Genomic DNA, 15564 nt, shown 5'->3' on the forward strand with positions numbered 1-15564 from the left:
CCATTCCCCTCTCCCCACAGCCTCTGGCAACCTCTGTTCTACTTTCTGTCTCTGTGAATTTGACTATGAATAATTGTGGATACACCTAGATCAGTTACATAGGTGGAATCATACAGTATATATCTTTTGAGACTGGCTTATTTCAATTAGCATACTGTCCTTAAAGTTCATCCGTGTTATAGCATGTGACAGAATTTCCTTCATTTTTAAGACAATAATATTCTGTTGTATGCATATGCCACATTTTGCTTATCCATTCCTCTATTGATGGGCATGGGTTGCTTCCACTTTTTGGCTATTCTGAATAATGTCGCTATGAACATGGGTGTACAGCTATCTCTCCGAGACCATACTTTCAGTTATTTTGGGTATACCAAGAAGTGGAATTGCTATATCATATGGTAATTCTATGTTTAATATTTTGAGGAAACTCCATACCGTTTTCCACAGCAGCTGCACCATTTTGTATTCCCACCAACAATGTACAAGGGTTCTAATTTCTCCACATCTTTGCCAACATTTGTTATTCTCTATTTTTTTATTTTATAATAGCCTTTCTAATGATATCTTGTGGTTTTGATTTCCATTTCTCTAATTATTAGTGATGTTGAGCATCTTTTAATGTGCTTATTGGCCATCTGTATATCTTCTTTGTAGAAATGTCTAATTAAGTCCTTTGCTCACTTTTTAATCAGATTATCTTTTTGTTGTTACCATGGTTTTTGTTTTATTTTTGTTGTTTTTGTTGTTTTTAATCTGTTATTCATATAGTTGCACTAGCCTTCTTTGGGTAATATTTGTCTAGTATATGATTTTGATCCTTTTACTGCCACCTTCCTTATGTATCTCTCATAAAAAACATATATAGGTTTTGTGGGCTTTTTTTAGCCAATCTCTGTCTTTTAATTGGAGAGTTATGGAAAACCCCGAATGAACTTTTTGGCCAACCCAATGTATTTGAATTTATTCATACCATCTTCTTTTGTGCTATTTGTCCTACTTTTTTAATTTTTCCTTTTTTGTTCTCTTTTGTTTACCTCACTTTAAGGTTCTTTTATTCCCCTCTTCCATTTTATTTTCTTTTACTGGATTGGGACTTTCATACTCCTTTCTTTTTTTTAGTGTTATCTAAGATTTTCACATGTGTGTTAACTTAAAGTCTAAAATGTATTAACATTTTTCTCCCTTTCCCACCACATATGTAACTTTAAACTCTAGGTGTCTGATTTGTCTCCACTCCTTATATTTCTCAGGATAAGTCCAACTCTGGTCCCTATGTCCCTCAAACCTCAGAAGGCATATTTCAAGTTATAAAGTGGTCCCCTGGAAGCCCTTCTTGACATATCATGAGGAGAATCCCTTTCTTCTTCTCCATGTAGGGTAGAATGGAGATGAGAGATGAAATGCACAGCACACCATTACTCCTGCCTTCTTTAAACTCATAAACTCCCATTTATCTCAAATGGCCTAGCTTTTGTTTAGAATACCACTCTGCTGACATGGGGAGAAGGAAGTAGAGGGTAACAACTGTGGATGCACTGAGATCAGTTAGAAGGATTTCACAATAGTATAGGCTAAAATTTTTCGTGTTTCAGTCTAAGATGTTGATAGTAGAAATGGAGAGGAATGGATTGATTTGAGAGATATTTGGGAGGTAGACTCAACAGGACAATGGATCCAGAGTAATTTTCATTCCTTTACTCTATTGCCTGGCTCTTTGCTTTATAAAACACATCTATACTTGTCTTCTGTGTGCCACATCCAGCCACATCTTGTCTTATTATTGTGAGGGAATCTGAGGTTCTCATATTGTGCTTAAGAAGACAGGTACTTGTGGCACACAGACTGTTGGGTGAGGAATCATGCAGTGTGGAAATGACAAACAGTAGGCTTGGAATTCAAAAGAGAATTTGAGGAATAAGAGGAACTAAGGTTAGATGATGGAAACAGACAAACAACAAGAACCTACTGTATTGCACAGGAAACTATATTCAATATCTTGTAATAACCTATGATGGAAAAGAAGCTGAAAGTATATATATATATATATATATATATATATATATATATATATATCTGAATTACTTTGCTGTACCCCTGAAATTAACACAACATTGTAAATTAACTATACTTCAATTTTTAAAAATGGTTTAAAGAAAGATTCGATGATGAAACACAAGGGATTCAGAACATTAGCAAGGATTTTGGATTTTGGGGGCACTACCTACGAGATGTTGGATACTGAATCAAAATCCTTTCCACAGTGGGAATTGATTATATACCCACAGGTTAAAAAAACTGTATCTGCTTGATAATGGGAAGTATAGTCGTTCCACAAATGGTGAAGTATTGAGAAGGAACTTCTCTCATTTCGTAACAAGGTCAATTGTTTTTGAGAATCTCCACAAAATCCTAAAAGTGATAATGTCAATAATTCTACTAAATTGCTCAGAAAGAAAACATCATCAACATTTACACAAAGTTTTTGGTAAAGCTATTTGTTAATTCCATGAATATTATTGAGTGACTATTTCACATCAAGTCTTATGCTAAGACCGGGAATATAGTGGTGAATAAGATAGACAAGTCCTTGCCCGCATGGAGGTGACATTCTAATGAAGAGAGACAGATGATAAACAGGTAAGCAAAAAACAAAATAGTTTTAGATCTAATGCATGCTATGAAGAAAGTAAACATGGTGACAGAGGGAGTGAGAAGGATAAGCAAACAGCTGAGAACAAAGAGCGAAGAGCTTTCCAGGCAAAAGAAATTGCAAGTGTAAATGCAGTGAGGCAAGAAAATATGTGGGTGTATTTACTAAACAGGAAGGAGGCTGGTGTGGATGGTGCAGAGTGAGATGGTGTGGTGGAAGGTGAGCGAGGGGGTAGGTAAGTGCCAGATCATATAAGGCATTGTAGGCTGCATGAGGAGTTTACGTGTTATTCTTGGTGCCAGGGGAGGCCATTGGAGAGTTTTACATAGGAGAGTGAAATTATTTTTATTTTCGAAAAGATCACTCTGCTGTGAAAAGTATAGGACATAATGAGAAGTCAAAGTTTCCAGGCCCCTTGGAAAGCTATTGAAGTAATACAGGTGAGAAATGAAGGCGGTTGAAGCAGGTGCACTTGAGAAAAGACAGGATTTGATGACAGATTGCCTGGTGTGGGTATTAGCAAGAGAGCAATCAAGAACTATCTAGGTTTTTGGTTTGCAGCTAGGTAGATCATGCTGTCATTTTATGAGATGAGGAATGCAGAGTTAAGCAGGGTGAGTGAGAGTTCCATATTAGAAATATTAACTTTGAAATGCCTGTTAGGTACCCAAGTGAAGATGTGAAGTTGGCAGTTGCATGGATGTACTAATGCATAGCACACAAACTCAGAGCAGGAGCTCTGCATTTGGCAGTTGTTCCTGTATAAATGCATGTCTGTAGAGAAGAAAAGGCCTTGGGCACTTCAGGAAGAGAGATTAGGCAGAAGAGGAGGCCCCAGCCAAGAAAACGAAGATGGAGCAGCCAGTGAGATAGAAGAAAAACCAGGGAAATGTGGGATCCTATAAGCCAAGGGAGGTGGGTGTTTTGGAAAGTATGGAGTGGACCACTGTGACCCATGCGGCTGAGAGACTGAGTAAAATAAGAACAAAGAAATGAGGTGACCTTTGGATGTGGCAACATTCCAGGCTGTAGTAACCTTGATTAAAGCAGCTTCACTGGCATGGGGTGAGGGCAGTGGGCTGGGAAAACAGCATGGGTACTGGAATGGGAGCTTAGTGTTTCAGGCAGTTAAGTTTGATGGTGATTGTCTTTTTGCAGTGTTTTCCCCCCTCAACAGATATTCCTTTCCACCTCAGGAACTCCCTGACTCCTAATTTTAAGCCCATCCTTCATTGCCCAAACCACATTCCCTCCTTTAAAAGCTGACTTCTTACCTCTCCTGGAAGACTGGAGCTTGATCACCCCCCAAGAGCCATCCTAGACACTTGAGTACAAGAGGCTCATTTACCTCGCCAGTGGTGGGAGAAGTGGGAAGACAGGTTCAGTAATAGCCTGGCTATTGGTCAATGACTTCAGATACAAAGAGGTTAATTTTTTAAAATTACGGTAATAAACTTTATTTTTTAAGAGCAGTTTTAGGATCATAGCAAAATTGATCAGAAAGTAGAGTTCCCATATACCCCCTCTCCACACATACCTCCCCCACTATTGATGTCCTACACCATAGTGTAGGACACTATACTATAGTATAATGTAGGTACATTTGTTACAATCCATGAACCTGTACTGACACATCATCAGTCACCTGAAGCCCATAGTTTACATTAGGGTTCACTCTTGGTGTTGTACATTCTATGGCTTTTGACAATTATGTAATGACACATATCCACCTTATACTATAAATATCATACGGAATACTTTCACTGCCCTAAAAGTCCTCTCTGCTCTGCCTATTCATCCCTCCATCCCCACTAACCCCTGACATCTATACTGTCTCCATAGTTTTGCCTTTTTCAGAATGTCATATAGTTGGAATCACACAGTGTGTAGCTTTTCAGATTGGCTTCTTTCACTTAGTAATATGCATTTCAGCTTCCTTCATGTCTTTTCACGACTTGATAACTCATTTCTGTTTACCACTGAATGACATTCTATTGTCTGGATGTACCACAGTTTTTTTGTCCATTCACCTACTGAAGGACATCTTGGTTGCTTCCAAGTTTGGGCAATTTTGAATAATGGTGCCATAAACATCCTTGTTCAGGTTTTGTGTTTAACTCATTTGAATAGGTACCAAGGAATTTGATTGCTGGATCATATGGTAAGTGGCTTTCAAAGTGGCTGTACCATTTTGCATTCCCACCAGCAGTAAATGAGAGTTCCTGTTGCTCTACATCCTCACCAATATTTGGTGTTGTCAATATTTTGGACTTTTGCCATTCTAATAAGCGTATAGTGGTATCTAGTTGTTGCTTTAATTTGCATTTCCCGATGATATATGATGCATATAAGCATCTTTTCATATGTTTATCTGCCATCTGCATGTTTTCTTCAGTGAGGTGTCTATTTAGACCTTTTGCCCACTTTTTAACTGGGCTGTTTCTTTTCTTACTGTTGAGGGGTTTTTTTGTTTGTTTTTTTAATATATTTATTTATTTATTTTTGGCTGTGTTGGGTCTTCGTTTCTGTGCGAGGGCTTTCTCTAGTTGTGGCAAGCGGGGGCCACTCTTCATCGTGGTGCGCGGGCCTCTCACTATCGTGGCCTCTCTTGTTGCGGAGCACAGGCTCCAGACGCGCAGGCTCAGTAGTTGTGGCTCACGGGCCCAGTTGCTCCGCGGCATGTGGGATCTTCCCAGACCAGGGCCCGAACCCGTGTCCCCTGCACTGGCAGGAGGACTCTCAACCACTGCACCACCAGGGAAGCCCCTTACTTTTGAGTTTTAAGAGTTGTTTGTATTGTAGGGGATTGGCATATGGCAATCCAAAATATACCACTTTGGCATAAAGATTATTTTTAGCCTAAGGCAATTAAGAAGAAGCAGACATATGAAAAAATCCCTTGCCCTCCACCTCTCTACCAAGAAAGGCAGGATGATTCCTAATCACCAGAGACAACTGGAGACTCTTACCAGTTCAGAGACACTGAGAGGAATCTGCATAACAAGGATTACTAAAAACAACCCTTTTCTTCCAATAGTTTCTCCCATATATTTACTTTTCCACTGTTTGCCACCCCTAAAAGCCTTAGCCCCTTTTTCTTTATCTTGTCACTTCTCCACAAACTTATTGTCCTTTATTAAGATGCTAGACAAGCTCCAGGTTCTAACCACCCCTTTGAGTTACTCATCACTGAGGTGTCTCCCCTGTGTAAGCATGACACACATTAATAAAGTGTTCATTTTTTATTGTTAATCTGGCTTTCATCAGTTTAATTTCTAGGGTCCCAGGCACAGAACCTAGGAGGGCAGAGGAAAAAGAGGTTTTATTCCTCCCCTACAGTTTATTTTGGATAACAGTCCTTTGTCAGATATGTTTTTCATAACTATTTTCTCCCAGTCTATGGCTTGTCTTCTAATTCTCTTGACAGTGTCTTTTACAGAGCAGAAGTTTTTAATTTAATAAAGTATGGCTTGTCAATTTTTTTCTTTCATGGATTGTGTCCTTAGTGTTGTATCTAAAAAGTCATCGCCATACCCAAGTTCATCTAGGTTTTCTCCTATGTTCTCTTCTAGGAGTTTTAGAGTTTTGCATTTTATGTTTAAGTCGGTAATTTATTTTGAGTTAAACTGTTTGTGAAGGGTGTAAGGTCTCTGTGTAGATTTATTTTTTGCACATGGATATCTTAGCTTAACGTTTTAAAAATAGGTTGTTTTTCTTGATTATAAAGCACATGCTCACTGTAGAAATTTCCTAAAAGACAGGCAAATATAAAGAAGACAGTTGAAATCATGACTGTTAACACCTTGATGAATTACTGATTAGTCCTTTTCAACATGCATTTCAACATTCTTCACTATGCTTCTTTCATTTTGACATTATAATGTGACCACTTTCCTTAGGTAATTAAAAACTCTTTGTAAGTAGCATTTTAATAGATGTATTTTGCCTAGGTAGATCAGGTATTATCATTTACTTAATTTTCCTATTGTTGGCATTTTTATTTCTAGCTTTTATCATAATGCTGTGGTGAACATCTTTGTATGGAAAGCTTTTCTCCCCCTCTGTGTTTCAAGTTTTTTCCTTAGGATAGAACCCTATCAGTAGATTTATGGAATCAGAGGGTGAAAAAAATAATATTAGAGCTCTTAATGCATAACGTCAAATTGCTTTCTAGGAATCTTGTACCAGTTTACAATCCCATTAGTGCCTATCTCCACTAAATTCTTACCACTATTAAACACTGTCTTTTAAAAACCTTTCCTAATTTGATAGGTGAAAAATCATATCCCATTGCTGTAATTGACATTTCATTGATTACTAATGAGGTTGAACAAATGTTACTCAAATATTCATTTGTTAGCCATTTGTGGTAAATTTTATTTATAAAATTATATGGTTATGAACTTGCCAATTTAAGCCACTGTTTCACCCAAGTTGCATGATGTTTGTTGGTTTGTTTTTAGGAAAACTGGAACAGCTTACATAAGAAAGATATTGCAACATAACACTCCTGAAGGATTTTTGTCGTCAGTTATTGCAGAAATTATAGACCCTTTTGGAATAGAGGAAGTGCATGAAAGCTCTTGTTTGTCTAGTTCCCTTTCCATTAATCAAGCTGGAACTTTCTCCTATAAGCTTAGTCTTCAATTACAAAGTAAGTGTAGTAATATATCTCTCTGATGGCTGGGGAAAATGAGAAATTATCTTTTGGGAAGAGTGTTCATGCTCTTTTATAGAACAATAGATTTCAAAATTTAGTCCAATTGGTAATCTACAGAAGTCTACATATACTTAGATTCCTGGAGGAATTCTTTATTTCTAATATAATGAAACCTAGCTATCACTTCATTGATATTTCATCAATAGTAACACCTATCATTTATTTCTATAATATGATGTTATTTTGTCTTAAACAGTGCTCAGGAACAGTGAGAAAAGTCAAGAAGTCCAGACTTTACCCTACATAATGAAATAATTTTGAATCACTGTCATGTAGCATATTTCTATTTCAAAGGATTATATGATAGATACATAGCAAAAGTTAATATAGTTTATTGTAAGGATTTGGGTTTTACTCTGAGTAAATGAGCCTTTGGAGTGTTTTGAGCAGAAAGTGACGTGATTGAACTAGCTGCTCTGTTGAGAACAGACTGGGCATGTGACAGAGAGAGGGCAAGAAGGAAAGCAGAGAAATCAGTTAAGAGGCTATTGCAATAATCAGGTGAGAGATCATATTAAATGTAAGATGTCTGTTACTCATCCAAGTGGAAAAATAAGGTAGATATATAGAAAGACAAGTCTGGAGTTCAGGAAAGACCTCTGGACTGGAGAAATACATTTGAGCAGTCAGAAGGAGGAGAGAGAAAGGAGCAGAAAAATTATTTGAACAAATAATGGCTGAAAGCTTCTATAACCTGGGGAAAGAAACAGACATCCAGATCCAGGAAGCCTATAGAGTTCCAAGTAAAATGAACCCAGGGAGACCCACACCAAGACACATTATAATTAAAGTGTCAAAAGTTAAAGACAAGAAGAGAATCTTAAAAGTGGCAAGAGAAAAATAACTCGTTACCTACAGTAGAACCCCCCCATAAGACTATCAGCAGATTTTTCAACCGAAACTTTGCACATCAGAAGGGAATGACATGATATAGTCAAAGTGCTGAAAGAAAAAAATTGCCAACCAAGTATATCTATCTACCAGCAACATTGTCATGGAGAATTAAAGGAGAGATAAAGAGTTTTCCAGACAAGCAAAAACCAAACGAGTTCATCATCCTAGACTGGCTTTACATGAAATGTTACAGGAATTTCTTTAAGGTGAAACAAAAGAGAGCTAATCAGTAATAGGAAAATGTGTGAAAGTATAAATTTCACTGGCAAAGGCAAATATATAGTAAAATTTAGAATAATCTTATGTTGTAAATGTGGTAGTTAATCACTTATAAAGCTAGTATGAAAGTTAAAGACAAAGGTAGTAAAAAAACTAACTACAATGATTAGTTAATGGATACACAAGATAAAAATATGTAAATTGTGATATCAAAAACATAAATTGGGGGGGGTAGAAATATAGAGCCCTAGAATGCATTCAAACTTAAGTTGTTATCAACTTAAAATAGACTATTATAAATATAAGTTGTTTTATGTAAGCCCAGTGGTAACCACAAAGCAAAAACCTATAGTAGATACACAAAATAAACAGGAATCTAAGCCACTACAGATAACCACAGAAAATCATCAAATCACAAAGAAAGAGAGCAAAAGAAGAAAGGAACAGAGAAAGTATAAAACACCTAGGAAACAATTAACAAACTGCCAATAAATACATACCTATCCACCTTAATACATAAGGTGGTATGTATTCAGCCTTAACATGTTAACATATACATTCTTTGGTGCAGGTATGTATTTATCCACCAGTAAATACATACCTTCACCTTCGCTGGTGGTGCAGTGGATAAGACTCTGTGCTCCCGATGCAGGGGGCCCAGGTTCGATCCCTGGTCAGGGAACTAGATCCCACATGCATGCTGCAACTACGAGTTCACATGCCACAAGTAAGGAGCCCCCATGCCGCATCTAAGGAGCTGGTGAGCCACAACTAAGGAACCCTGGAGCTGCAACTAAGACTCAGTGCAACCAAATAAATAAATATTAAAAAACAAAGACAGGCAATAAAAATTGTTGGGGAGGATGTGTAGAAAAGGGAATCCTTGTGCACTGTTGGTGGGAATGTAAATTGGTGCAGTCACTATGGAAGGCAATATAAAGGTTCCTCAAAAAATGAAAAATAGAACTACCATATGATCAAGCAATTCCACATCTGAGTATTTATCCAAAGAAAATGAGCATGCTAACTTGAAAAGATATATACTCCCCCTTGTTCATTGCAGCATTATTTACAGTAGCCAAGATATAGAAGCAACCTGTGTCCATTGATAGATGAATGGATAAAGAAAATTGGGTTTGTATATATATATATATACAGTAAAATATTATTCAACCATAAAAAAGGAGGAAATCTTGCCACTTGCAACAACATGGATGAATTTTGAGGGCATTATTGTGAGATAAGTCAGACAGAGAAAGACAAATACTGTATGACGTCACTTATATGTGAAATCTAAAAACAAGCAAACAACAAATAAATAAACTCAGAATAGATTGGTAGTTGCCAGAGGTGGGGGTTCGGTGAAGGGATCAAAAGATATAAACTTGTAATTATAAAATAAATAAGTCATAGGAATGTAATATAAAACATGGTGACTATAGCTAACACTGCGTTGTATATTTCAAAGTTGTTAAGAGAGTAGATCTTAAAAGTTTTCCTCACAAGAAAAAAAGTTGTAACTGTGTGTGGTGATGGATGTTAGCTAGATTTTTATGGTTATTATTTTGCAATACATACAAATATCGAATTGTGTTGTACACCTGAAACTAATGTTTTATATCAGTTATATCTCAAAAAGGGGGGGGGGGAATCAAGTGGTCAGCATATATGACAGTTAATGCTATGAGATCAGATGAGATCACTGGGAAAGCTAGTGTAGGTATAGAAACGAAAAAGTCTGAGGTCCAACAGTTAGTGGTCAGAGAACAGGAAGACCAGATGGTCTGCTAGGAGAAGAACTAAGAGAGTGTGTCTCAGAAACCAAGTGAAGAAGGTACTTTAAGAAGGAGGGAATGATGCTGTGCTACATGCTGCCAAGAGGTGTGGTAAGACGAGGAGAGAAAACTGCCCAATAGATCTGTGTCAAGTCCTTGGTAACCTTGATAAAAGCTGTTGTTGGATGGAGTCATGTAGACAAAAGTCTGATTGGGTTAGGTTTAAAAACTTACAAGAGGCGAGGAATTGAAGATAGTGAATAAAGGCAGCCCTTTCAGGGAATTTCACAATGAAGGGGAGGAGAGAAATGATGTGGTAGTTGGAGGGATTGTAGGAAAGGATTTTTGTTGGTTTGTTGAAATGGGAAAAATTAGAGCGTGTGTGCATAATAAAGGGAATTATGAGATTCTCTTCTGACTACTTCTACTTATTTTTTCAGAACGAGGTGAGTATCATTGTTGACATGTTTCAAAAACATTTAAAATGATGACTTCCCTCTCCTTCAAACAGCCATCTTTTGGCTTCCCTCATATCCTCTCTGATGGATTTTCTCCAATCATTTCTTCTTTGTCTCCTTTGTGGAGTTTTTTTTCCTTCCCATTTTTACATGATGGTGTTCCTTATGGTCCTGCCCTCAAGCCTCTTTTCTTCTAAATCTTCATGCTCTTCTTAAGCAATCAATTATTCATTTATTCAACAAATATTTATTGAGCATCTGCTATGTAATAGGCAGACCTTTAGGCCCTAGGGAAAACACTAGCTACATTATTCTTCTCTTATAAAATCACAATAAAGACTCTGGGTTATTAAGGCTCCTACCAGTTCTATGGTAAAGAAATCAGATTTCTTATAATTACTTAGCCCTATGTGGTTTTTTTCTGCTGAGAATTTTATAGAACTAGTTTCACAGTAAAAACTGTGCTTGGCATATTTGCTATACACTTTCTACAAAATAATTTGAATTATAACCTGAAATCTGGCAAATGTATCCTCTAGTTAAGACCATAATTTAAAAACTCAACTAGTGTATTCCTCAGTTATGTCCACCAGTATTGCTTGCAGAACATTGGCTGTTTTATTTTATACCAAATCATTCCTGTTTTAGCTTCAGGTGTTACTTCCTCATTTCAAGATTCGGATATAGAAAAGACTGTGGTGATTCCCGGTTACAGCAGCTTCCTGATCACAAGGATTTTAGATAATGAGAATGCTTTAGCTATCGCTACCATGCCTGAAACAGTACCCCACAATATGACCTTTCTAAAAGGCTCCTGGTTCTTATACAACTTTGGACAAAGGGATGGACGAACATGGAACATACATTCAAAACCATGTAATTACTGGTTTCAACAACATGATGATTCACTATCCCTCAATGTCCTGAAATACATTGATCTGGGGAAATCTCATGCTTTAAAAATTAAAGTCATACCTAATACAAAAGGTAAGTTTATTTTTATTGGGATATATCAAAAGGAGATGTTATTGCTTTTCTTGAATGTAAAATATAGTCTTTGATATTTCCTTTATCTTTGGTTTCTGTAGTAGGTGGCATTCTACCAATAACAGTATTAGTTCTAATTATTGAGCACTTATGCAAAGCTCTGTATTAAATGATTTTTTTATTCATTTTAAAATTTAATGTTTATAACAACCCTAAAAGGCTAGATTATAATCCTTATTTTATAAATAAGCTTAAATTGCCAGCCCAAATATACACAGGATTTTAGTTTAGATTTTTGCTGCCCTCTGAAAAGAAAACATTATAATTACCTTGGTGTTGTTATAATCATTTCAAGTATTTATTTTAAGCCAAAAAAAAAAAAGACTTTTAAATAGAATTCTATACTTTTCTCCATTTTTCAAGGTATTTATTTATTACAAAACTAATATAAAACTTACTAAAACTGATGGGGAAATGGCATACTGGAAAGAAATAAAACAAAAAATTTTAGTAAATTACTGAGCTAGAAATTGAGGGGAAAATATGGAAGGAAGGGGAGGGAAAATAGAAAATCCTGTCACCAGAAATGAAAAGGGAACTCAAAGTCGAAAAAATTAGCTAATATGTGGCTCCTGGAAGGTTTTGAGGCTCAGACATAGGCCATATAGGCAGTGGGATGAATTTTAATGCCCAAACATTGGTAGAAGATGTAGACCTTTAGACATTTCTACCTTGTGGTAGGAAGTTGGAAATGAGAACATTAAGTAAAGCTGAAACCATCAAATCATGAAGGGTGAAGAGAGGATAAGGAAAACACTACCCAACAACTCAAAGAAAGAGGTAGGGAGATTGTCATCTCCACGAGACTCAAAGAATTTCTTGTAAAAAACCCAAACTCCAAGACTGTGTAACACCTAGACACTACCCACCAAATACAAGAATCCCAAACTGAGACATCATTACAATGCCTGGGTCCCAGCATAAGGAAGCACAAAACCCTCTGTAGGAATACTTTCATAAACAAGGTAACATGGAATTCCACGGAAAAATCAATCTTCATGAACATAAGTTGAGGAAAAGAATTTTAAAACCATGTAAGGAAATGACCCAACATAAGAGAAACTCAACAAGCATAGGAAACAAAGTTTTAATCTTGAGTTAATGGAAAAATCAGAAAGACACTATAAAAACAATTGTAAAGTATAAAATATGTAAAACTCTTAAAGAGATAAAAGAAAGCATATGAACCATAATGAAAGGACAAAACACTATTTAAAAAAAACAAGCTTATTTGAAAAACATAACCAAGTACAATTTATAAAAATGAAAATTATAGGCTTTGAAAAAGATTGGAGACATGTATTTCTATTTCCGTCAGTATTGTGGACTAAATATTCTGAAAAAACTTCTTTCTGAAACCCTTAGAACTTTCTCTTTGATTATATGACTAATTGTCCATATTTCCTTCAAGTAATTTTAGGGTTTTAATTTTATGGCTTTAACTTTCCATCTAATTATTTAATTTATCTACACTTTGTTTTGGTGTATTACAGGTGGTTAGGTAGTTGTTCCAACATCACTTATTGAATAATGTATTTTTTCTTCACTGATTTTTAAAAACAATGCAATTTACCTATTATTTTGACCATTTCTGGGTTTTAAAAATTCTGTTCCTTTGTTATTTCTCTGTATTCCAGTACAAATCCCAAATGTTCTAACTATTTTAGCTTTAATTGTATTTAACAACTAATTTTTTATATTTTAAACTTGTTCAGTTTGAAGAAACAAATAATAATCAGCAAATCAACTCAGTTGCCTCTGAAGAAAAACCTAGTCCATGCTATTCAAGATGTGGTCCCTGGACCAGCTTCATTGGCATCACCTGGGTGCTTGTAAGAAATGCACAGTCTTTGGTGGTTGCATACAAATTTTAGGGTTTTCTTTTGTATTTCTGCGAAAAATGCCAATGGAATTTTGATAGGAATTACAATCTGTAGATTGCTTTAGGTGGTATGGACACTTTAACAATATTAATTCTTCCAATTCATGAACATGAGATGTCTTTCAGCTTATTTGTGTCATCTTCAGTTTCTTTCACTGGTGTCATAGTTTTCAGTGTACATGTCTTTCACCTCCTTGGTTACATTTATTCCTAATACTTTGTTCTTTTTGATGGTGCTATAAATGGGGTCGTTTTCTTAATTTCTCTTTCGGCTAGTTCATTGCTAGTGTATAGAAACTCAACTGATTTTTCTGCATTGATTTTTTATCCTGCAACTTTGCTGAACCTTTTTATTCTAACACTGTTTTGGTAGAGCCTTTAGGGTTTTCTAAATATAATATTCTGTCATCTGCAAACAGACACAATTTTACTTCTTCCCTTCTGATTTGGATGCCTTTCTTCTTTCCTAATTGCTCTGGGTAAGTCTTCCAGTACTGTGTTGAGTAGAAGTGGTGAGAGGGAACATCCTTGTCTTGTTCTTCATCTTAGAGGAAAAGCTTTAAGCTTCAGTATGATAAGTATGAGTATGATGTTAGCTATGGACTTGTCACATATGGCCTATATTGTGTTGAAGGACATTCCTTCTAAACCTAATTTGTTGAGAGTTTTATTCATGAATGGATGTTGAATTTTGTCAAATGCTTTTTCTATATCTGTTGAGATAATAATTTTTATCTTTCATTCTGTTAATGTGGTGTATTCACATTAAAGACCCTGAGTAGCCAAAGCAATGTTGAGAAAGAACAAAGCTGGAGGAAGCACACTTCTTAATTTCAAACTCTATTACAAAGCTATATTAACCAAAACATTATGGTAATGGCATAAAAACAGACATATAAACCAATGGAACAGAGTAGAGATCCCAGAAATAAACCCATGCATACACAGTCAACTAAGTTTTGACAAGGGAGCCAATGGGGAAAGAATAGTCTCTTCAATAAATGGTGTTGGGAAAACTGGACAGCCATGTGCAAAAGAATAAAACTGGACCCCTAACTTACACCACTCACAAAAATTAATTCAAAATGGATTAAAGACTTAAATGTAAGACTTGAAACCATAAAAATCCTAGAAAAAAAAAACATAAAGGAAAAACCCCCTTGACATTGGTCTTGGCAATGATTTTTTTTGGATGTGATACCACAAGCAAAGGAAATAAAAGCAAAAGTAAACAAATGGGACTATATCAAACTAAAAAACTTTTGCACAGCAAAGGAAACAAAAAACAAAATGAAAAGGCAATCTTCAATAAGTGGTGCTGGGAAAACTGGACAGCTACATATAAAAGAATGAAATTAGAACACTCCCTAACACCATACACAAAAATAAACTCAAAATGGATTAAAGACCTAAATGTAAGGCCAGACACTATCAAACTCTTAGAGGAAAACATAGGCAGAACACTCTATGACATAAATCACAGCAAGATCCTTTTTGACCCAACTCCTAGAGAAATGGAAATAAAAACACAAATAAACAAATGGGACCTAATGAAACTTAAAATCTTTTGCACAGCAAAGGAAACCATAAACAAGACCAAAAGACAACCCTCAGAATGGGAGAAAATATTTGCAAATGAAGCAACTGACAAAGGATTAATCTCCAAAATTTACAAGCAGCTCATGCAGCTCAATATCAAAAAAACGAACAACCCAATCCAAAAATTGGCAGAAGACCTAAATAGACATTTCTCCAAAGAAGATAAACAGATTGCCAACAAACACATGAAAGAATGCTCAACATCATTAATCATTAGAGAAATGCAAATCAAAACTACAATGAGATATCATCTCACATCAGTCAGAATGGCCATCATCAAAAAACCTACAAACAGTAAATGCTGGAGAGGGTGTGGA

General features: G+C 35.9%; 1 protein-coding gene across 1 annotated transcript in view; it reads left to right on the forward strand.

Annotated features, from left to right (window-relative positions):
• Positions 1-15564, forward strand: part of CATSPERB (cation channel sperm associated auxiliary subunit beta) — a 170760-nt gene that overhangs the window by 110856 nt on the left and 44340 nt on the right. Inside the window, exons 18-19 of the mRNA XM_082451224.1 lie at positions 7117-7307; positions 11368-11706. Of these exons, the coding sequence (XP_082307350.1) occupies positions 7117-7307; positions 11368-11706 (530 nt within the window). The remainder of the gene's footprint in view (positions 1-7116; positions 7308-11367; positions 11707-15564) is intronic.

Source organism: Balaenoptera physalus (assembly GCF_965194825.1).
Source record: "Balaenoptera physalus genome assembly, chromosome: 2".
NCBI classification, from domain to species: domain Eukaryota; kingdom Metazoa; phylum Chordata; class Mammalia; order Artiodactyla; family Balaenopteridae; genus Balaenoptera; species Balaenoptera physalus.